General features: G+C 37.4%; 1 protein-coding gene across 4 annotated transcripts in view; it reads right to left on the reverse strand.

Annotated features, from left to right (window-relative positions):
• ntrk3a (neurotrophic tyrosine kinase, receptor, type 3a) overlaps positions 1 to 25,105 on the reverse strand; it is a 219,439-nt gene that overhangs the window by 93,536 nt on the left and 100,798 nt on the right. For 2 of the 4 annotated variants that reach the window (XM_039647923.2, XM_039647921.2), the window contains exons 5-11: positions 18,492 to 18,646; positions 17,329 to 17,471; positions 16,169 to 16,310; positions 10,887 to 11,183; positions 9,301 to 9,315; positions 7,561 to 7,622; positions 5,748 to 5,850 (exon numbers count right to left, since the gene is read on the reverse strand). In XM_039647923.2, the coding sequence (XP_039503857.2) occupies positions 5,748 to 5,850; positions 7,561 to 7,622; positions 9,301 to 9,315; positions 10,887 to 11,183; positions 16,169 to 16,310; positions 17,329 to 17,471; positions 18,492 to 18,646 (917 nt within the window). Of the gene's footprint in view, positions 1 to 5,747; positions 5,851 to 7,560; positions 7,623 to 9,300; positions 9,319 to 10,886; positions 11,184 to 16,168; positions 16,311 to 17,328; positions 17,472 to 18,491; positions 18,647 to 25,105 lie in introns of all 4 variants that reach the window. The other 2 variants (XM_089127992.1, XM_089127991.1) reach the window with 1 other exon arrangement.

Raw genomic sequence — 25,105 nt, forward strand, 5'->3', positions numbered from 1 at the left:
AATGGAAGAGGAAGGAAGGCAGACACACAGAAAGTAGGAAGACAGAAGCTAAAGAGAAAACCTAGAGAAAGACATTTGTTTGACGGTGCGACAATAAAATGGGTCATTTCCAGCTACAAAGGCAGAAACATAAAAAAATGCTTTATATGGGAGATTTCACAGTAAAGCAAACTCAGCAGACTACACCTGCTGAGGTCAGAATCAAATCACTTCGCTGAAGCAGCGAGGCCAGAACTGAGGAAAGCTGAAGTGTGTGTGTGTGTGTGTGTGTGTGTCTGTATGTGTGTCCACTGCAGGTTGGCCATCTATAATCGATCAACAACCTTGTCAATGAGAACAAATGAGGTCGCACATGGGTCCTCTTTCCTCATCTCCTCTTCATTATGCTGTTCAAAAAGATCGGTAATTATAACCCGAAACCTCAACACAGAAATAAATCAAGCGTGCTTGTGCGTTATATGTAAAAATACAGAATGAACAATATCCAACTGGTGTCACACTAGCCTTGCTGGAGTTTAATCAGGGTCCTGCTAGCACACCATCTCTCATTAGATGCACTGGGGCATTATAGATGTGGGAATGGAAACTATGAAACAACCGGGACGATTTCTATGGGTTAATCTCTGTAACAACAAAAGCTTGAGATGAAGGTAGTTGGTTTGCTTTGCATCTCAGTGCTGCTAGCATAAATGCTAACATGTTTTAAAAGGGACCAAACAACAAATAGCACCTCATTGCAGCTACACAAGATCCAGGGGGCCGAGTCGGATCCAGATCTGAGGGGTGGAGTTGGGTAGGTTTAGGGGTGGGTTTAGGGATCAGGGGGTGGAGCTAGGTATGTTTAGGGATCAGGGGTGGAGCTAGGTATGTTTAGGGGTGGATTTAGGGATCAGGGGGTGGAGCTAGGTATGTTTAGGGGTGGGTTTAGAGATCAGGGGGTGGAGCTAGGTATGTTTAGGGGTGGGTTTAGGGATCAGGCATGGAGCTAGGTATGTTTAGGGGTGGGTTTAGGGATCAGGGGTGGAGCTAGGTATGTTTAGGGGTGGATTTGGGGTTCAGAGGGAGGAGCTGGGTAGGTTTAGGGGTGGGTTTAGGGATCAGGGGGTGGAGCTAGGTATGTTTAGGGATCAGGGGGTGGAGCTGGGTAGATTTAGGGGTGGGTATAGGGATCAGGGGGTGGAGCTAGGTATGTTTAGGGGTGGGTTTAGGGATCAGAGGGTGGAGCTAGCTATGTTTAGGGGTGGGTTTAGGCATCAGGGGGTGGAGCTGGGTAGATTTAGGGGTGGATTTAGGGATCAAAGGGTGGAGCTAGCTATGTTTAGCGGTGGGTTTAGGGATCAGGGGGTGGAGCTAGGTATGTTTAGGGGTGGGTTTAGGGATCAGGGGTGGAGCTAGGTATGTTTAGGGGTGGGTTTAGGGATCAGAGGGTGGAGCTAGCTATGTTTAGGGGTGGGTTTAGGGATCAGAGGGTGGAGCTAGCTATGTTTAGGGGTGGGTTTAGGGATCAGGGGGTGGAGCTGGGTAGGTTTAGGTATATGTAAGGTGGGAGGAGTTGTATCTGGTCGTGAATGTTGGAGGAGTTGTATCTGGTCGTGGACTCCTCCCCGTGGATTTCATGTTGAACTATGAACTATTTCTCGGCAGTGGAACAGAACCCAGTAGGATCATCATCCTCATCATAAGATTATAAAATCTATCATCTATCTATCTATCTATCTATCTATCTATCTATCTATCTATCTATCTATCTATCTATCTATCTATCTATCTATCTATCTATCTATCTATCTATCTATCTATCTATCTATCTATCTATCTATCTATCTATCTATCTGCATGCTCTCATTACCATTATTGCTGCACAATAATTAAGCATCTCAAGGATGAACTTCCAAATCATTCATTACAAGAGATAATAATCCACGGCTCATGAATTCATGTCTTACACTCATAAAAGAGGTCTTTTGGGGTTAAGTAAATCATTCTTTACTGCGAAGTGGAACTCCATCCGTTTCAAACACACTTTTAATTGACTGGCACACCACGGAAGTCTTCGAGATAAAAACATCACAGAAGAGTTAAAAAAAGTGACAAAAACAATCAGATATAAGTAAATCACAGGAAGTGTAACCTGGAGCAAAGCAGTTGAGCCCCATATCCACGGAAATGAAGTCTGGGAGTGGAGAAGTACTACGGCTGTCTATTTTATTGAACCAGAAGGATGAATGCAGGCACTGGAGCTACAGATCTCTCATACACACACACAAATATATTTTACACACATATTCTCTCTCAGATGTAAGGACTTTAAAGAGAGAGAAAAAAAAAGCTTTTTCCATTTGTGTGAGAGCCCTGCTGTCAGATTTAAGATGGTAATAATGGGATCTCACTGCGAGCCCTCAGAGAAAGTTTAACTCAGACGTAAGATGCAGGCTGGAATAAGAATCAGGAGACTTTAAACACCCTGCGGTCCTGCTACAGAGAGCCAGGTGGAGCTAGGTAGCACTTGCGGATGAACAAAGACTGGACCAAGATCTCTTCAGATATCTCTCTCTTTCCCTCTCCACCAGGAAGCATTTGAGGAAACAACATAGAAAGTTATGCACCTCCAAAATGGACACAAAAAGCGCTATCTGCCTGAACAGCTTGATCTACAAGTACTTCAGAAAAATACTAATGTTTTTTAAAGGACTTTTGTGCGTCCCCTGGACCAAATCTTTCTCTCACCACAGGAGTAGATTAAGATTATTTACGCCTCAGTTCATATGAACAACTCTCATTCATTGCACTGGATGAGAACCAAAAGAATAATCTAAAGTCTCAATACCAGAGCACAAACAGCTTTTTCCACAGCTCTCAGCGGAGACAGTCGGACAGAAAGGACTACTGTTTGATTTTGAATAAAGGAATAATAAAATCACTGAATAGAGCGACAGAAGGCCACATTTTATCCCCAGGAGTTTACGGCTCTGAGGTCAGACTTGAGGGCCAAAGTAGAAACAAGGCCAAGAAATGAAGTCTGATACTATAGCAGCATTTAGCAGAATGCTGGAACTGGGGGAAAACTGCCCTCGAGACACTAACAATTTCAAAAAGTGAAACGCATTTATTCAACGACTACAACAAAATCAACAAATAAATATCAATATTTATCAAAAAAAAAAAAATCTTAAGGATAAAAAAATAAATCTCTGCTAATGCTGTAAACTATTTATAGGGAGTCCTTATACAGTATAAACATATAATATCTATAATATTAAAGGTTACAATTAACAACAGAGCCTAATTGATTAAATCCATTTGTTATTTATTCTTTACATATAACAAATCAACACTCGCATAAAAAAAATTATGAATTAACTTCTCAATCTAAAACTATGTTTCTACTCCAATTTATAGTTAAAATATATTCATTTACACAGTAGCCATCATAACTAGTTTTCATAACAGATTTATTTAAACATACATTAATCAAAACAGGTTAAGTAAAATATACTGAAAAATATATTGGCTAAGAATATTCACAACCTGTTTTATTGACGTCTTTTCGCAGTTAAAATTTGTTGAGTGATTGCATGATACGTTTAAGTAAGTGTATCTTTCAACATACAATCAGATGTTCTTTCATGTTTATTCATTAAAGAGGAAGAGATGATCACGTTCACTCGCGCTCCACACTGACGCATCAACAGAGGCGATCTGGTAGGATCGGTTCGGACCTCCAGGGCACTCAAGGCACTCACCCAAGCCAGAGAGGGTGCACTCTGGCTGGGGAAGAGGATTCAATCTCTGCTGTGGTGGAGCTCTGAAAAACACGAAAACCTCCAGGAAAAGGCGGCCCGATTTCTCTGAAAAGTGCATCCCAGGCAGGGTGCGGGTCTCCTGGGCAAGAATGAAGCCCAATGCCCACGTTGAAACGGAGCCAGAGGCGATCTGGTAGGATCTGTCACGCCATATCGAAGTGCGTCAAAACGGCCTTTAATGTTTGAATTTTGTGATAAAAATGGACGGACTTTGAGAAATGAGACTTCGCTTCTTATCAAAAGTAAGAGAAAACAGAGTTTATTGGGATTATTGATGGTTAATAGTGGTAAATGGGCTGCAATGGGCTATTCATCAGTCCATATATGCGTAATGAACCGAAAGACAGAAAAATAAAAACTCAGTCATGATTGTTACACAACAATTAAGTAACTAAAGGATATAAAAACAGATCTGATGCCAATTATTCAGCTAATATTCACAAGATCCCAATAATAAGCCACCCATGTCTCATGAATTTACCCCTTTTCTTTCTTTTTAGAGTCTGAATAATGGGGTACAAGCAAACCAAAGCACAACAATCATCTTCCTGTAATTTGCTGGAGACCTAAAAAGCCGGAACAAGTCGAATCGAGCCGGAACAGGCTGTCGGACTTCTTCCAGCACCATCCAGGGCTCTCCTCCCTCCTCCATTCTCTTTCTTAATTCCATATCCGTTTAAGTTATCGGCTTAATCTCCAATTAATTAGCTTGGTTAAAAAAGGATTGAGAGTTCTCGCTTTCTGTCAACAAGAGTGGGGGGTAGCAGACGGAAGAGGGTGGGAGGGTATAAAGGGATTGGTGGAGAGAAGAGACAAGGGTAGCGGTTGTAAAACACGGTAGAAAGAGAGGAGGGGGAAAAAAAAGAATGTCCCCGTGGGAACCAAAGTGCAACGGAGAAAGTCAATGAACGTGGCATTGTGCCAAGGCAAGAGTCAGCCAACACGGCACGCATTCATTTAGAGCTCTGTCTGCGCCGTAGCAGGGACTTATGGGTACTCTGACACCGCTACCACCAGACAGAGCCAATGATTAGATTCCAGTTGATGTTGAATGAAAAATATAACATGGCAAGAGGCTCCAGGGAGTGAAAGCATCACATTAATTATCCCTTTGATACGCAAGCATTTGAGTTGGTTGTATCGTAATTGGTGTTGCACGGTTCCACACGAGCCTACATGTCACATGCAGTGTTCATTGCGAAGCCATTATATGACGTCTGGATGACTCATATTTACAATGAGTGGGGCGTCAAGGGGGAAAATGTGAAATTTCTGCTTTTAATGTCAGAGCTGGGATGCATAACAGGGCTGTTTCCCACTACACTGGCTAAAAAAGCAGCCAAAATGCATCATGGGTAGCCAAACCGATCACGCTTTGGAGGATTCTGAGAGGAGAGAGGAAAACAATAACACTGCCAAACCCATTGGACAATCAGGAAAGCATGACCGAGCCTAGCATCCCACCATCCCAGCACGTAACCAAGGCGATGGCTAACTACAGCGTCCTCTAACTACCCGCCAGCAACGCAGGCTTTGGAACTCAGACAAACCCAAGGGTCCATCCAGCACAGTGACATATGAATCCTATTTAGGGACTAAAAGCGTGGCTGAAACTCCATCAGGCTCATTATTTCTCGAAATTGGTAAACACGACACCCATTTTGAAACAGCTAAAAATGTATATACACGTTCAAACTCCCACAACTAAACATTTGCAAAACACAACCTGACATTGCCTAGCTAAACACACTTAAAATGTCAAATAGACGCTCAACTCAACAGTTTGAGACAGAACAAAGTGCTAAAATAGAAAGCACAATAATTAGCATAGCATTTTTCTACCCACAAGTTGTTGGTACAAAAAAAATTATCAGTTGATGTCACACTTATACACTAATGAAGCAACATGCCAAGTTTCCCGCTGAATAGTTTACACTGGCTTACCTTTCATGCCAAACTTTGAACGTCTGCCATATTTGTTGATTAGCACAAACATAACGACGAGGAGAACGCAGGCAAAGCCAGCCAAGCCAACCGCAATCGACACCTAAAAAAAGCAGCAAACACAACATTTCATTTATTTGAAGAACCAAATTATGAAATGAGAGCAAGATTTCAGCACAGTCAGGTTAACGCTTAGCTTAGCTTTAGCATTTTTGGAACATAAAACTAGCATGTTGCTTACTGTTTACTGCCTACTAAATAAAATACAATTATACTACTCAATATGGAAGGATAAAACTGTATTGTTGTCACGTGTGGTCTCATAACGCTGCATGTTAAATTTACACAGTACATTAACTTTCAAAACTTTTAACTTGACAGTCAGATCAAAATAATGGGTAGCATTTACTAACTGTGTGTGAAATCTGTATGAATGTTTTCATTAACAAATCCTGACAACGTTCATTCTAAATTTATGAACACAAATTTAGGAACAACAAACAACATGTACAAAAATCGCATATTATAATCGTGTGAAGATGAAATTATAAAGGAAAACCCTTACATGGAGACAGGTTGTCCGTGATTTATGCAAATGACTAACCTTGCACACACAGTTGCTCATTTATTAGAATACTCCAAATTAGATAAGAATGAAGTTAAGAACAAATTTTTTATAAGTTCTCCTGTGCGTACCAATACTAGATCCACACAATTATTAGTGAATGAGACGCATTGAGTCTCGTAAAAGATATTAAAACTGTAGATAGTAAGTTGTTTCCGGCTCATTAATCACACTGAAAGGTCAAGTCAAGTGCAATGCATAAACAGTATGCTTAGTTGCACATTTTGCCAAGCAGGTCATCTTGGTATTCTACATGTAAACACAGGGCAAATTTGCATGCTGTTTACATTCTACATACTATTAGCATGTTAGCTATGACAAGCTTCATTCTCAAAACATGTCTTTAGCATGCTTGATTCTCAAAACATGCGTCAATACAATTTAACTTTTTAAGTATGTTTTAAAAGCTTTTTACGAAACTAGAGTCCAGGAATGGCAACTAGCAACCTAAAACGTGTCAAATAAATATTTCTGTCTAATCTCGAGTGTCTCGCAAAAGGGGAAAAATATCAATTTTACAGCAAACCTATGAAGCGTGTCTCGACTTGTTTATTTGATTTATATTGATGTTGTATCATGAGAGGTTTATATAATTGGAGTCATAAGTTGCATATGGCAGCAGTAGCTTTGATAAATTCCATGAAAAGGGAAGGGGCAAAGCATATAAAAGAAAAAAAAATGATACTAATAATTCATGTTAGGTATTCTAGGAGAGTGATAGCAATTAACTTGCCGCTAAGATACACTTTCTTTTGGGAAATACAAAGCGTACAACTTAATATAATGTCTAAATGCTCCTGATAAACACAAAATATAGACAACAAACGATAAATCAAAGCAGTCAAAGTGGTGGAATAAAGCTATTTGAAGCAGAAAGGCTTTCCCCCATAATTAGGAAATCCAAACAATCGAGGACCAAGCTTATTCTCTGTGCCGTCGCCCAAGTCCCTATTAAAATCTTCAGATGAGAAAATAATCTCTATCCAGTCAATTACAGCACAGAGAAGAACGACTTTTTAAAAGAAGCTGTAAAACACGCAAGCCACAAGGGAATCTGAAACTGTGAGAAGGAAAACAAAAATGGTTTAGAATGGGGTTTGTTTTCAACACCTTTACCATGTGTTCTTGGGAAACCTCATTATACTTCATATAGGTGCTTTCGATCTCAGGAGAGAAAACAACACTCACGCCAAACGTGTCCTCTTCAGGCCGATGCGTCATGGTTGGAATAGCGGTCGGCGTAGGACTCACTAGGAAACAAACAAGAGCTTAGTGGTGTTCAGAAAAAAGCAAAAAAACATTTCTGAAACTTTCTGGACAGAACTGTGAGCCCAAACAGATATTTGGGGGTAATTGACACAAACATGTCCAAAGTCTTATGTTAAAAAATTTGGCTCAATTATGTAAATTTTTACGTTATAATGTATATAGGTGTAAAACATATGGCCGTGTGTCCACCAAATTGTTTTCAATGGGAGCGCCACGTTTTTTAAACGCCATGAGCGTAACGAGGCACTGAGTGTTTTTTTTTTTCAAGCTGAAGCACCGAGCGGTTTACTGGTCGCCGAGTGTTGAAAATTTGAAAAATGTTCAACTTTGGATAAAACGCAGCGCTCATCACTGTCACTTTTTACCCAGCCGTCCAATCACAGTGGAGGAGGGGCGGGACTAAACCACAACGACCAACTGTCACAACATTCTTTCTGTACAACGACATCAACTAACAGAGTTAATCGAACAAAATGGATTAAAAATTATTTTTTTTTAGTATGAAACAAATTTTATGCGAAATCAGTTACAAGTAAACTGTGCTGCAGAGATTCTGTAACATAGCAACAAAACGTCTCAACGGAAAAAAAAAAAACGCTGCTCAAGCTCAAGCGCCCAAAGCACGGCGTCTTCAGCTGGCTAAAAACGCTTTGGTGGACACACGGCCTATCTTTTTTATTTATTTATTTTTTTTTTTTTCGTGTCAAAATGCTCTTTATCTTTATTTTTGAACAGTTTATGTATATGCATTATATAATTTACAAAATTATCAATGTTATGTCATTTTTAAACTAATTTTAAAATTCTTGATTGGTAACTTAATTGGTTTTGTCATTGCAGCCTTTAAAAGGTGAGGGATGCATTATATGTTCACTCGAGGTAATTATTTTAATTGTGCATTACAATAATTTCGGAAAGATTGTATTTAGGAATTGAACACTGTTTAAGTTACAAAAAGACAAAGTTAGACACAAAGAACTGTTAGGCATAATTCACTAAACGTGTCTTGGGGCAAATACTGTTTTATTAGACCCGTTTTTTTGCAAGGATATTGCCATTTCGACAGGGAGTCTGCTCCTATATTAATCTGCCAGTATTATTTATGAACTGTTGAACAAAAGCGTTAGGCTGTTCTTATTTATTTATTTATTTATTTATTATTTTTACCTCGAACGAGGACACGTGTGGAAAACCTGATTCTCTAAACCACAGCCATCTTCATTCCAACTTCGTTCAGAGCTCTGACAGTAACAATCTGTCATTTGTAGAGTTTCCATGCATCAACTTTATTAAATGTGGTGAATTAGGGTGGTATCCGTGTAAGATATGTTCTTGTGAAGGTAAGTGACTGTCCTCTGGACACTGTCCTTGATCCACATTAAATACATTTCTTGTGGAAAAGGATCTGATTTTTCCCACATACTGACAGATATCGGTCACTTTAAGCCAAAAATACAAAACAGGTCTAATAACAGCATGCCCAACTATGGCGGCCAGCCATTTGAGAATAAGGCCAAGGTAATTGTTTGGAGGATATTTGTTTGTTCAGTGCACAAACTAAATTGCTTCTTTCTAAATCATTCTTTGTTTTATGATAAACAAAACTAATGAATAAGTTACAAAAATTCATGTAGCATCCAATTAAAGGGAGAAACTCACCATAATCGGGGTAGTCTACTGAGAAAAGGAGAGAAAAAACAAAACAAAACACACATATAATTACCAGATATGAATATGTCGAGATCAGCTCTGAGGACTCATGTAAACACATTTTAAAATGATCAGCATGCATCCTTCAGTGCATTTCTTGTGCAGTTATGGTAATGTTCAAATTAGTCTTTCAGAATATAATATGGGACAATAATTACAATATTTATCATATTTATAATATTACATTAATGAGGAATCATGCATGAGGTCGTCATATAACCTGCATGTATATATATATATATATATATATATATATATATATATACACACACACACCAATGTTGCATTAATTTGATCAAAAATAAAGAAAAAAAACTGTTTAAAATTTTTTTAATTTAACATTTAAAATAGCTGATTTTTTTTTGTTTGTTTTTTAAATGTATTTTATTCCTGTGATGGCAATGCAAAATTTTCAGTATCGTTACTCTAAACAAGTCCAATTGGGGGGAGATCACTTGATAATCTTTAAATAATCTTTATCAATCTTTAATAATCACTTGAAATCTTTAAATTAATTGCATAACATATTAATATAATAATAATTAATAATTAACGTTTAATTAATTGTTTTGATATACAAAGAAATAGTCCAGAATCTTCAGTATTAGTATTATTAAATGTATGGTAACACTTTACAATAAGGTTCATTAGTTAACATTAGTAAATGCATTGACTAGCATGAACTAATGATGAGCAATGCATTGGTTACAGTGTTTATTAATCTTTGTTAATGTTAGTTAATACAAATACAGCTGTTCATTGTGCGTTCATGTTAGTTCACAGTCCATTAACTAATGTTAACTAATACAACCTTTGATTTTAATAACGTATTAGTAAATGTTGGAATTAATATTTACTAATATTAATAAATGCTGAAGAAGTATTGTTCACATATTGTACATGTTAACTAATGTTAACTAATGAACCTTATTGTAAAGCGTTTCCAAATGTATACATACATATAAAATCTTAAGACTGTTAATTTCCAGCTTTGAATGAAAGCAGACAGATATTTTTTCAGTAATACATCGTTCATTAATTTTAAACCTAACTCTACATATACAAACCTATTTTAAGCACAGATTGAACCTAGGTTTCCAAATACACTCTTATGCACACAAAAAATGTCTGTATCTATATTTATCTATAATCATGGTGGATTCTCACCTCAGGTGTTAATAAGTTATTCAGGCGGGGCCTTTAAAGGATATCCAGTCGGTTCTGTTTCTCAACACGACGTGTGCAATCTAACATCTCAAATCACAGTACCCAGGGCACACCAGTATACCAGAGAATTTGACTACTTTTGCACAAGTGGATGATGAGCATTTAAAGTAAGATTTGCTAATACACTATGCATTATATGTTGTTTCCTCAGCATCGTCTACTGATCTTTACGTATTTGACAGTTAAATAATGAAATAATTCGAAAATTTGCATATTACTCATTGGGGGGGAAAACCTGCAAACTGTGGATTTCCGGCTGACATAGACTTGAAATGTGTGATTTAACTGAGTGCAAGTCAGTCACGTACCATCAAAAGGTGGTTGGAGGAAGTGGGCGTACACAGTTTTGACAGCCACGCCCAGGAAGTTGCTGGCCTCCAGCGTGTAATTGCCATTGTTGTGGTGTGTTGGGTTTTTGAACATGAGGCATCCCTCCAGGTTGTCCTGATAGACCACCACATCTGGACGAACGTATTCGTTGGTCTTGATCTCCTCGCCCTTATAGTACCACCTCAGGGTGGGCAGGGGGTGCGCACGAACCGTGAACATCATGCATGTGTCGTGCAATTTCTGGGGCTCCTCAAACTTAATGATGACAGGAGGGACTGCAGGAGAGAAACAAATGACTTTTTTTTTATACAGAAAGGATTAACTACCTCGAACTACCGTCCAACATAAATCCATAGACCAATGAGCACGGATAACCATAAACCACGTTCATGCATGAGCGGGACTTTGTCCACTGTGGCACAGGTGGTCCGTGTACGGATGTTTGCTTGATCCGCTATCCTGCCTCTTGGACAGAAGATCCCATGTTAACTGCCTGACTGGCCATCAAGCATGTGTGTGAGCGGACATTTCATGGAATGGAGGCGCCGAGCCAAAGGTGGCAAACAACTGCACTCGATAAACGTTTCCATTATCTTCTCCACCCACCATGTGTTAGTAAGGCGGTAACTGTCAGCAATTATGATGCGGTAAATATGTCAAACGTCCATATTAAACATTCATTCAGTGGTTAATTCGAGCTATTCATGTATTTATTCTATTAATGTAAGTATATAAAATATAAATATAATACAGTATAGTTCAAATGTTTGAAGTATGCATGATTTTTTTTTTAAGAAATCAGTATTGATATTAAGCAAGGATGCATTCAAGGATTTATAATGTTACAAAATATTTCTAATTCAAGTAAATGTTGTGTTTAACTTACTAGTCATTAAAGAATATTGAAAATAAAAGTATCACAGGTTACACAAAAAAATGTTCAACCGCACAATTGTTTTCTAAGGAGCCCCTAGGAACGTGGTACATTAAAACAATATGAAATGTTTTGCGTTCACTCGCAAAGAGCTCAAAAGGTTTTCTCGGGGAACACAAAGGTTTTGCGAGAGAATGCACACTGTAAAAATATTTTCAAGATTTGTTATCACAACATATTTTCTTTTGTCAAATCAACTTTATAATAATTTATTTAGTTGAGATAACTTATTATTTTGAGTTTCTGATGATTAAATTTATCTACTTCATTGTATTAACTCACTTTTTCCAGTTCAATCAACTTAAAATTTTAAGGCAACCCAGGTTACTTACTTTTTAAGTTAAACCAACAATATTTTTTTACAGTTTAGTAATCACAACATTTTTTCTTTTGTCAAATCAACTTAAATAATTTATTTAGTTCAGATAACATATAATTTTGAGTTTCTGATGATTAAATCATTCTCCTTTATTGTATTAACTCACTTTTTCCAGTTCAATCAACTTTTAAGGCAAGGTTACTTACTTTAAGTTAAACCATCAATATATATATTTTTTGCAGTGCAGAAGGATCATCTTATTTATTTCTGGCATTTTTTTTTCCACCACCATGTCCCTTTAGGGGCTCCGTAGTTTTCAAAATTAATATACATTTTTAAAAAATGCAATTAAATACATGCATCCTTGGTGAGAATAAGAGACTTTGGTAACACTTTATTTTGATGGTCCCTTTTAAACATTCTGGTGACCATAAGTAACTTTGCATCTACATGTCAACTAACTCTCATTAGAGTATTAGTAGAATGTCTGCTTAATATCTGATAACTCTTTATTGTGATGCTCCTCCAACAGACACTCTACTGACTATAAGTAACAATGCAAATGTCAACTTATTGTAACCCTAACCCTACTAGTATACTGATTCTCTACTAACACTCTAATGAAAGTCCTAGGTCAAGTTACTCTACTCGTGTAACTGTATTTAAATAGGGAAACGTGGAGGTGTTTGGTCGCTTCTCTTCTTGGTCCATATTGAATGAACTGGGCTAGTTAAGTGCTATCAAAGTGTCTCGCGCGCCACAGCGATTGAGTGCAAACACAGAGACAAGAGAGGTATGTATCAACTCGTCTTAGTTAAGGAAATAACATAGTTTAATATGAAAAAAACGGTGGAGTATCCCTTTAAAGGGACCATCAAAATAAAGTGAAACCGAGACTTCTCCCGAAGAAAAAAATCTTTTTTTCAAGTTTTGAAAAGTATTGTACTTCTAAAACTTTTAATCAATTGGCATCCTTTGATTTCTGTGACTTTTCTCCAATCTCAAGGCCAAAGACAAATAGAGAAACAGAGAGAGAGAGAGAGAGAGAGAGAGTGACTTGCTCTTATTTCCACAGAATTTGCCGCTCTAAGCAAATCTCATGCGGTCAATAGATAGAATGTGGGAAGAATCATCTTACATTGTTGTTGGCCAACACTGTTCAGTATAAATGTAAATACAGATTCAACACGGCGACCTCACATTACATTGTAATTGTAGCTGTGTTCATATAAGGAAGTCTATAATTGCCTTACTTCAAACCAAGTGGGAGAAAACAGCTGTTGTTTGATGGTGTGATGTTGTAGTGTGGATGTTATAAATTTTTCGATTTATTTTAATTAATGGCAATAGTGGTATTCATATTTATATCACTTTATTATCTGATTGTGACAGTGTATGCCGTTAACTCAAATAGTTTTAATATGCAGAACAGTTAGTCATTACATCACCAAGTTAGTCAGTTCTGGAGTATTTTTTTTTTTTTCATTTAATTAGATCAACTAAAGTTTTATTACTGGATGTCAAAATGTGATGTGTAGAGCCACGTCTTTATATATGGATACTTTGAGGCAGATTATGTCTTTGTTCTTGGCTTTTTCTTTGTTTTATTGTTTCTCAGGGGTATATATGTTTGATTAGAGGCATAGTTGCTTATTGCCTCAGAATTGTTGTTTCTTTCATTTTATTTTTTTCATTTGGGACATTATTTTTTGCATTCATACCCCATATGGGAAAAATAAACTTAATGCCAAAAAATGCTGCATGCATTGATTTTTTATTTTCAAGAGTAATATAATATAAAGCAAAAACATATTTTAGGTGAACAAAAACTGGAACATTTCCAAGTTTCTGATTTCTAAGACCCCGGCATATCCTTGCCAACACACAAACACAGAAAATACACCACCAAACTCTGCCACAAAGCAATCACATGTTGCCTACTACACACTGAACCATGATAACATTGATAAATCTCTCTAATATTTCACTTACAGCCTTTTTTCGTGTGAAAAGTCCAGATGAAGAACAGCTCTCGCTTTCATAGATCAATAAACTACACAAATGACTTTCCTACAACACATAGGGTTGTGTTGGACATGAGTTCTTGTTTATTTTGTTTTTTGGTGTAGGAGTAGGATTGTTTCTGGTGAACCAATTTCTAATGAATTCATAAGCAATTTAAATAGCCTCACTATGATTTATAGAATTTGGTTTGATAAAGAGAGACCATATACAAAATATTTAAGAGTTGAAGTGTGAACTAACATCACCTAACAAAAACAATCTCAAGCAATTCAACCTGATCTTATGAAGGTGGTGATTTCATATGAATTTGTATCATGTGAAAAACAAAACAAAAAAAAAAAAACGCAGATCGTGTGAGATTGTACAAATTTATGTCAATTAGTCACCAATTCACCAAAACGTAAAAGAATTGCCATGTAAGTATGTCAAAACCATCTGTTGTCAAACAGGTTTTCATGACACACTCTCTCTCTCTCTCTGTCATTGGTCAGTCAATCAGATAGCTCCGCCCCAAACACATCCCATTGGCTGAGCCAGTTGCTATGCTGTGCTGCAGTGTTGTAGTACTCGAGACTCGGACTCGTCTCGGACTCGGTCTCGAGACCATATTTTAATGGTCTTGGTCTTGTCATGGACTCGTGTCCATTTAGACTCGGAATTGACTCGTACTCGAACATTTTTTTTTTAGGACTCGGAATTATTCCCGAGTCCACTCGAGTTCAATTAAAAATATTTTTCATGATTATTAATGTATGTTAATAAAATATTTATTTAAATTGATTGACATGCCCAGTGATTGGTGATTTTCTAGTGCGCAACTGCGCATGACAAATTGTAATAAAATTACTTTTAACACCACCTACTATGTGGCCTTTTTACCCTAAACTGATCATATTTTTTAAACTCTAAGTAAATTCAGTAAAAAAAAAAAAAAAAAGGATTTCTCTAAGTAAATAAAAGTAAATTAGGTAATCAACCCTCACTGGTCTCGGTCTCGACTCGGACTCGACCGTCTCTGGTCTCGGACTCGACTCGGACTCGACTCTCTATGGACTCGGTCTTGACTCGGACTCGACTCTCTCTGGTCTCGGTGTCGACTCGGACTCGAGTGAGGTGGTCTCGACTACAACACTGCTGTGCTGGTCAGAATACTTAATCAAACTGCAATGCTTTGAAATCACTAGAGCCACAGTGGTTACACTTTTCAGCAACATCAACCGACACAATGGCTGTGTCCGAAATCTCCCACTACTCACTATATAGTGAGCTCGCCATTTTGTAGTGCTGTCCGAATGTATAGTGATGATTATTATACCCTATATAGTCCACTCAATGTATCCCAGAATGCATTTTGAAAAGTAGTGTACAACCGATGGTCACTAACCCAAGCCCTACATACCATCATGCATTGCGTTGATCGTAAAAAAGACGGACGGGCGACAGCAATGACGTAATCAACGGCGCCGAGAGACAATCGAGTAGTGTCCGAAAGTGGTTTTTATGCTGGTGAGCTCACTATATACTGCTCTACTCCCTAGAGTAGTGGTTGGAGTCGAGATTTCGGACACAGCCAATGACTTACTCAGAGTTGCCTACATGTTAAGTTGAAATAATAGTAAGTATTTTAATAATAACAACAACAAAAAATACACACCTCACCCCTACCTTGTTCTAGAATTGATTCTGCATTCCCCAGAGCTATTTCAATCAATAATACTCACTACTTCTAAGACGAAAAAAAAAGAAAGCAAGCTTTTTGGTGATCTTTCCTCCATAAATGCCTACCCTTTAAAACAAAGGCAATACAAATTAAGAGTTGGTAGCCATGAGGCACAGTAGCAATTGACAGTATCAAGCTAAAGAGGCAGAGACAGTGTTCAGTGAGCTACTCTGAGGCAAAAAGGTAGAATTGGCACGTTAGAGGAAGTGAGGCTGAATGTAAAGGCATTTGAGAGGCATAGAAGCAAAAAAGAGGCACTTACACTGCACTGAAAGCTGTATTGAGGCATTAGTCATCCCAACTATATTCTCTGCAATGCAGGTCAGCATGAAGCTGTTATCGTCTCGGCTGACATTGACCAGAGTTAAGTTGATGGAGTGGACATTCGGTGGATATTGATTGGACTGGAAGAGAGGAGGACACAATAGCTTCTGAAAACAAAACCAAGCTTGCACAGATTCAACAAATGGTTTATGGTTTAACTAGTCACTGTAAGGCTCAAGTGGATCATCCGAGTCATGGTAGACGCCATATTTTATTCGAAATGAATAAAATCAGGCTGTAAGGGATAAGAGGTAAAGTCATTTTAAGGCTGTACTGCCCATCCAGCAGGGAAAAAAAAAATAGCTTAAAGGAGAACTCCAGCGCAAAATGAACCTTTGGTCTAATAAAACATCGGTACCTGGTCGACCGTTCCCTGAGTTTTGTTTTCATAATAATCGAATGTAAAGAGTTTTATCTCTAAAAACTGTTTAGTGTATAATGCCAGTACTGGGGGCATTTACTAAGTAAAAAGAAATCGCTAGTTTATACAGTTCACTTCGTGTATACAGGCGGCGCCATCTTTGGAAAACAAGTCGAACCACAAACGACGTGCTGAGTGATCTTCTGAACTGTATGAACGGCTTTCGGGGATCGACTTATCGAGACTATTTTCTAAGATGGCTCCTGTCTGTATACACGAAGTGCACTGTCTTTGTAAAATATCTTCTTATTAAACGGTCTATACACTTACAAAGTTCTCAATGCTTTGTTTTGCATGTAGGGAGCCTCATTATATTACTGCGTTAGTGTGGGGCTATTTTGAGCCTTGTTAGTGGTATAAACTAGCGATTTCTTGTACTTAGTAAATGCCCCCAGTGCTTGCATTATACACTAAACAGTTTTTAGAGATAAAACTCTTTACATTCGATTATCATGAAAACAAATCTCAGGGAACAGTTGACTAGGTACCATTTTTTTATTAGACCAAAGGTTCATTTTTCACCGGAGTTCTCCTTTAAGCACAGTTTACTAGTTTCAAGTGGTTTAAGCTGGTTTAGCTGGCATCCAAAATATTTTGTCGACTAAATTAACTTAATAAATACATATAAGCATCAAAAAAGTTCATGTTTATTTCTAGTCAGCAAAAGTCTGCCTTACTTGGTGTGTGTTAATTGAATGCAGTTCACCGACAGTCCAATCCACTTCCGGGACAGGCACCGCTGATCCATTGCAGGTGATTGTGACCTTGTCACCTTCTATCACCGTCAGGTTACTGTGACTCACGCTGATTTCCGGCAAATCTTGGTTGGAAATAGACAAGCAGTCATTGGTATGTAAAATGGGCTGCAGGTAATTTATTATTTTTTCATATAAATATGTATAAGGTAATCTAAATAAGTTAAATAGCTGAATTCTATCGACAGCATTTGTGGCAAGAATTCCATTATGTCATCATTGTGGGAACAGAAAATAATTTTGACTCATCCATTATTTTAAAAACAATAATAATATTTTACCAGCTTTTTAATATAATGACATTAAATAGGCTATAATTTTACACAAACAACATCAGGAAGCAATTTTACCACATTAGACTCATGCTAACTTTTAGAATTGTATAAGTTTTGAAGCTATATTTTTTACCCTTTTTTTTCCACTTCGTACTCTGCACTGTGTATAATTATATTGTGTGTGTGTGTGTGTGTATATATATACGTATATATAAATACACACATGCATGTATATTTAAAAATATATATTTATATATACAATATTTATATTTATACATAATATAAATTATATATAAATCTATGTACTGTATATACATGAAGATATTTCTTAAATATATATACACAAGTATGTGTGTGTATTTATATATATATAGTAAAAGTAATTATACACAGTGCACCCACATATATTATGTAAACACAAACTTTTATTTTGGATGCGATTAATCGCGATTATTCGTTTGACAGCCCTAAATTTAGAGACACATTGTCCATTTAAAGGATTTCACCCAAAAATGACAATTCTGTGATTCCTACTCAAACACAATTTGATTTTTCTGCAGAACATAAAAGAGAATATTTTGACAAATGCATGTTTTTGTCCATTAAATGATGATCAATGGGATCCAAAACAACATTTGACCATTTGAGTTCTACAGAAGAAAAAAGGTCATGTCGGTTAGGATGAAGGCCAGTAAAAAATTGAAAGAATTCAGAATTGTAATTTTGGGGTGAAGTATCCCTTTTAACTTGTATTGAAGCCAAACCATTCTTTTCAAGACAACCACATAATTTACATAAAGTGTCCCATACCACACTGAGAGATGTTCATGAGCTGTAGAGGGATCTTGGAGACTCCGTTGTTGCAGAACAGCTGCTGGTTATGGAGTCCGGCCTCGCCTCGCTGCTGCCACAGCTGGATCCAACGGATACTGCAGCTGCAGTTAAACACCACTCCTTCCAGTTTCCTGCCACAACACAATAGAGTTCTTAGTGAGGACTCACAAAATATGCACACAATGCCAAGTAGGTTCATTCAGAGAAACAGTAGCAAACTAGGTGAAGGGCACCGTTATTCTAAACATCAACTTTTCCAGCACCCATCAGTCAACCACAGCCCAAAGAGCTGCTGGCATTCTTCCATTTTGCAGCCAGAACGCGTTCTGTGCCCAGGGCTTTGTGTACGAATGCTTTCTGGACTGCGGCCCTTTCCTGGCCACGTCTGTCCAGCTATTCGGTGTGCCAAATTCACCACTGATGCCTAGGGCGATCAGAGTCCCGCAAACGAAGTCAAACAAAGCATGAGCTTCTGGATTAGGCCAAAAACTCAGCTGCAAGATGTGATATAAATGTGGCATTATATTTTGATACAGTCTAAAATATAGTCTCGCAAAATGACCACGTCATATAATGCGACAGATTGTAAGAACGATCTTAATCCAGCTGATGTAAATTCCATGAGCAATTTAAATCAAAGACAGTGAATTGAAGAATAAACCCATCTCAAAGAAAAATCAGGAATTCATGTATAACATCTTTTACCTCAATCTTGAATCAGCTTTTATGACAATTTCAATGTGATTGCGTTTTTGTCCAAGACGAAGATGTTTTTATTCGAAATGACTTAAAATGCAATCAAGGTTCACATTGTATTACTTTAATCAAATTGAACCCAAAACATTTGCTTTGCTAGAGCCCTGCATGTAAAAGACAAAATCGTCAAGATAAATATTGTCTAAATATCAACAAATATATATATTATAAATATTTGCCTGTAATTTTTCTTAATTAAATCCACATTAGCACGAAGTTGGACCTTGTGTCCGAGTAAAACATATTAAGCATTCTAAAAGGATCTTCTCTGTGCTAAGTAACATATGGGATTATAATTGCATACGTTTAACTGGACAGACGGAAGAGTGTGAGGTCAATCCCACATAAAACCTCCACCCACAACTACATCACTTGGCCCAATGAAGGGCTTCCTTTCGGAACCATCTCAGTGCCAATGACTCCAACACCTACTCCCAGTGCAGCTATATCACGGTGAACAACAACCATCTCTAGCCCTCTCAGTATCGCATTTCACGCTCTTTCAAACAACCTTTGAGCGCAACCACCCCCACTCCTGCACCAAAAACAGACATCATCTACATCAACCTCCTCCAAATGTCTAAATGTCAACTCTGACATATCTCCCTCCGATCATGAAGGCTCCACTGAGAGTTTAGAGGGTCTTGGACTTCCTGGAAATGTTGAGCCAGGGGCGTCGTTCCAGTACTTGACACTACCCTCTTTCCCTTCTTATATCTTCTCTTTCACTCCTTCACTTCTCCTTCAGTGCTTCACAATCTTTTTTACTTTAAGGTCATCATTATTGAAAAGCCCTCATTCATTTCTAAGTGGATACGAACCTCCAGTGATAATATACGTAGTAAACAAAACTTAAAAGATCAAATAGGAGATAAAATATACTTAAAAAAAAAACGTCAGAGATAGATATTTAGATTAAAGATTGTATATTTTTAACAAACAAACAAACCAACATGGGAGACAGATAAGCTAGATGAAATGTATTTTTAATAGGGCTGTCAAATGATTAATGGCGATTAATCGCATCCAAAATAAAAGTTTGTGTTTACAAAATATATGTGGGTGCACTGTTTATAATTATTTTGTGTATATATATATATATATATATATATATATATATATATATTTAGGAAAAAAATATTATTTATATATAAAATATTTATATTTATATATAATATAAATTGTATATAAATCTATATACAGTATATACATGAAAATATTTCTTAAATATATACAAGGATGTGTGTTTTGTATGCGATTAATCGCAATTAATCGTTTGACAGCCCTAATTTTTAATAATATAAAAAAATATGGGGAGATGAACTAAGGGGTACATGCATATTTAAAAATAAATATACAATACAATACAATACAATATAATATAATATAATATAATATAATATAATATAATATAATATAATATAATATAATATAATATAATATAATATAATATACTGTAATATAATATAAAATTAAATACAAAAAAAAACAGGTTAAAAATATAGAAAAGGCCAAAAACACTAATCCACTAAACACTAATTATTTTGTATATACAAATAAACACACTCACATATGTATATATTTAGGAAATATTTGCATGTATATACAGTTATATATATATATATATATATATATATATATATATACACAAACACAAACACAAACTTTTAATCGTGATTAATCATTGCCCATCACATAATATAATATAATATAATATAATATAAAATTAAATACAAAAAATAGGTTAAAGATCTAGAAAAGGCCAAAAACACTAATCCATGTTCAAATGCTCCCAAAAGAATAAATTCTAGCTGTTAGAATAATCCTTAATTACATGTTTTTTCAGATTACAGGCTACAAAACCAAATTTCCACTGCAGTCCCCAATTGTAATGATTTAAATTGTATGAAAACTGGTTTTATACTTTCATCTACCACATTTACTGAGAGCAAAGAACAGGGTGTAATCGCTTTTGTTCCGTTTTACGCTCACTCCTTGCTTAAAGGGCTTCCAGCCGGCAAGATCCAGCAGCGCTGCGGAAGGTTCTGGATCTGATCTCAGTGGGAGTCTCTCCCCTTTAAGAGTACGAAATATTAAACCCCGCAGGATATGTCTCACCTGGCCTGCAACCTGGCGGAGCATGACGGCCTAAACCTTTGCACGGTCATTCATTCATCAATTGGTGCAAGCGAGATAACCTTTCTCATTTGCAAGATAGGGCAGGAGATAGAGGCATATAAGCTGAATCCCATGCATATGAAATTGGCTGAACTGTAAGCTCTGGGAAACGGCATTGTTGCTCATTTGCACAAATGAGGGGGGACATGTTTCTTGTGAATCTTTAAACACTTTTGTCGGCACGTTCCGCACAAGGACAAGTGCAACCTGCTTGTGCATTTCGGAGCTTTGATGAATAATGATCAAAGGAGAGTCTAAGTAGTTTCTCCACCCTTTAAAACTAAATTAACATGTCTAATGAGAGGAGTTCACATTTCCTTTATACTAAGCAGTGTCATGAACAGTTCATAATGGAGAAATAACATGCACTACATGTTTAATTTATAGCCCACGTTTTACAGGCAATAGGATAATCTAGATTAGTGGTTCTAAACTAGTTGGTCACAACCCCAAAAAATAGGTCACAACAGGTCTGTTCTGGTGGACCACAGATAGCAGGGGAAAAGAAGGCTATATCTATATCTAAGAATGCTAATAATCTAGCTAGGATTTTAAAAAAAAAAAGAAAAGAAACCACATGCAAAGCTAACAAGCAAACCAAAAAAATAATAAACCAGCCTAAGAAGGTTAATTGGTTTTACCTGGTTTAGCAAGTCAGACCAGAGCCCCACAACTCACTCAAACCATCTAAACAGACCATCTTAACTGGTTTGGCCAAGCTGAGAGATCAGCTAACCAAATTAGACTCGTTTACAAAGTCATTGCTGGTTTTATCTGGTTTGGCTGATCTTTCTTACCTATCCAAGTTGTGTGTGTATTTTTTTTCCCCCAATATGGCCAAGCTGGTCTTTAGTTTAGTTTTATCAGATAATTCAGTCCAAAACCTGTTCTAGAAACATGTAAAATCAATAAAGACCAACCTACATATTATATTAAGACATAGAGTATTAAGATATTAAGACAACCAAGCCATATTAGGCAGATTTAACTGGGCTCACAGCATGGCCAAGCTGGTCATTAAATGGTTTCTACAGATGACAAGTGCCAAAATCCATCTAAACAGACCAGCTTGATTGGTATGGTCAGGCTAAGGCACCATTTTACCATATTAAGCTGATGTACCCGCTACAGAAATTCAACTATTGCTGGATTTACATGGTCTTCCCACCTATCCAAGATGATGTTTAGCTCATTTTCTGCTTTCCCAATGTGGTCTTTAGCTGGTTTAGCTAATCTTAACCAGGTGTCCAAGGTTAGTCTAAAACAGTCGAAATAGATCAACCAAACCAATCTTGCTAAGGTAGATAAGCTAACATCCAGATTTAAAGACCAGCTGATGAGTGCACTATTACACAAGGGTAGTTAAAGCTATTTTTTTCATCGCGGTGCTCTTAGGAGAGCTAATTTACAGCTAAAGAGAATAACTATTTTCATAACTTGCTAACTTGAATAACATATCAAATTAACCTTTCGAAATGTCAAGGTGACTGCTGGGGAAGGAAAAACACAGGGGACATTGATGCATTGAGCATGGGTGCTTGAAAAAAAAAATAAAAGCCAAAATAACGTGGTCTGAAGTACATCTGCATAGTAGCCATACATTATGCATGTGCTTCTGTATCCGCACAGTCAAACGATGGGACACCATTGAATAAATCCACTAGAGCATTGAACAGTGGGCCAAGGAAGGCACATACTGATAAATAATGGTAATATACACACCTCTCATGCCTTAATGAAAAGTGAGAGTCATTGAAATGGAGGTGACAAACAGCGGTTAGCTTCCTAGCTAAGACTGAGAGTATAATTGAGCCTTTATAATATGAATCAATTCAAAGGCACTCTAAAAAATGCTTTATACATTCTTCCTTTAATAAATTGATCATCTGCATACAGTAGCACACACAACATGAGCGGAATTTATACATAAATAATCAGAAGGCGGCGTTAGCGTATGTTCAGGGAGCTCTCAAGACATGCTGGGTAAATGTCAGCTATGCATTGTAGATGACTTAAACCCATATGTACTAACTCAACTAACGCTCTCCATGGAAACACTTTTCCAATAAGAGGAAACCTGGGGGACGGGAAAGACGGCATAATCCAGATTTAATGACAATTGAGAAGTAGGCTACACCTGCTGCAAGTTTGCCTATTTTGATGCTGGTTAGATTCAAAAACAAAGTGAAGCAAGGCAGCAAAGAGAAGGTTATAGCCAACGACAACGAGTGCAAATAAAGTGTAGAGGGCAGCTAGGTACACCTGTAATGTTAGAAAGCACTTTCCCTTAGGACAAAATGGCTGACAGAACCAGCTTTACCGCTAGGCCTGGATGTAGACTGACAGATCCATTCAGATTCATTATATGGAGCCAATGAAAGGTTAAGTTAGGGGACACGGCTCTGGCGGGTGCTCTCTACAGTTTCAAGCTGCTGGGGTCATACGTTGTGACATATTACAGTGGGCGGCAGTTTAAGCTTCAGCCATTGAGGCCCTAACCTGAGAATCTAATGCTTTAAAGACAATTTAATGCACGTGTATATGACAAAAAAATTTAGGCCATATCACTCTAGGTGAAAATGCAGAGGCAGTATTTGTGTGTGCGTATGGAAGAGAAGGAGAAGTTGATAACATAATATGTCTCCACAAAAATGTTCCCAATGAGCCAAATAAAGACAATAATTAGCCATTGTCGAAAAAAGCAGTACGTTTAGGGCAGAGTTATCGGCAACACTTTAGTAAATGATTCTATGAACCAAATTGGATGTCACAAAAGTGTTGGGGGTGTTGTGCAAAATGTGCAGTGTTGGGGGCCATTACCTTTTATTAAGAGCAATGAATGTAAGAGAAAGTTTCCCATTCAAGTGTGTGTGTGTGTGTGTGTGGTGACAACTGCTCACAGGGAGACCGAGCCTCATGCGGCGGATATTAGGGTTCTCTCTGCAAGCTCTCATTACCGTTCCTGTGATGCTCAGAGTCATTCTTACAGGGATTAAATTGGCTTTCCTGCATCGTTAGCTTGATCTGTGAGGGGGGCATTGTTTAATCATATTATAATTAAAGTTTTAAGTCCCTCCAGTCACCACAACCTAATTATCAATCAAACAGGGTGTCATATACAATCACACGGTACCTGACGGAGGGTAAAAATGAAAGAAAAAAAGACAAATTGTTTGCTTAAGTCTCAATTAAAAGACAGTGAAAGCCATTCCATGCCTTACTTTCTCAAACAAATCGGCGAATGAATTCTCACGTAGACACTGAGACGAACTTGGTGAAAAGCGAACTGGTATTTGTAGGGCTCTCACACCTTCTGCATCATTACCTTCACAATATGCCTGCACTGCCAGCTTCAAAGTATGGAAATCCGCATTCGTCTCAATCCATATGGATTTTCTGGATGAGCTCCAAACAGCAGGTATCATTTCCCAACCTGCACTTCTCCACCACATCTTGGGACTGACTCCATTTCCATTTACGGTGGCAGTAGGCAGTTTCCATTAAGCAGCTTTTGGTGTTTTTCATAAGCTCTAGACTGGAAGCTGTCAGCGGGCAGTGGGAGCGAAGGGAGTGATAAAGACTCGTCATTGACCACAGCTCTAAATGACACACGTCAATATGGATTGGATGGGAGCGAAACATGCAGCGCTGCTCCG

This window comes from Pimephales promelas, chromosome 25, assembly GCF_988280905.1.
Source record: "Pimephales promelas chromosome 25, fPimPro1.hap1.1, whole genome shotgun sequence".
Taxonomy (NCBI): Eukaryota; Metazoa; Chordata; class Actinopteri; order Cypriniformes; family Leuciscidae; genus Pimephales; species Pimephales promelas.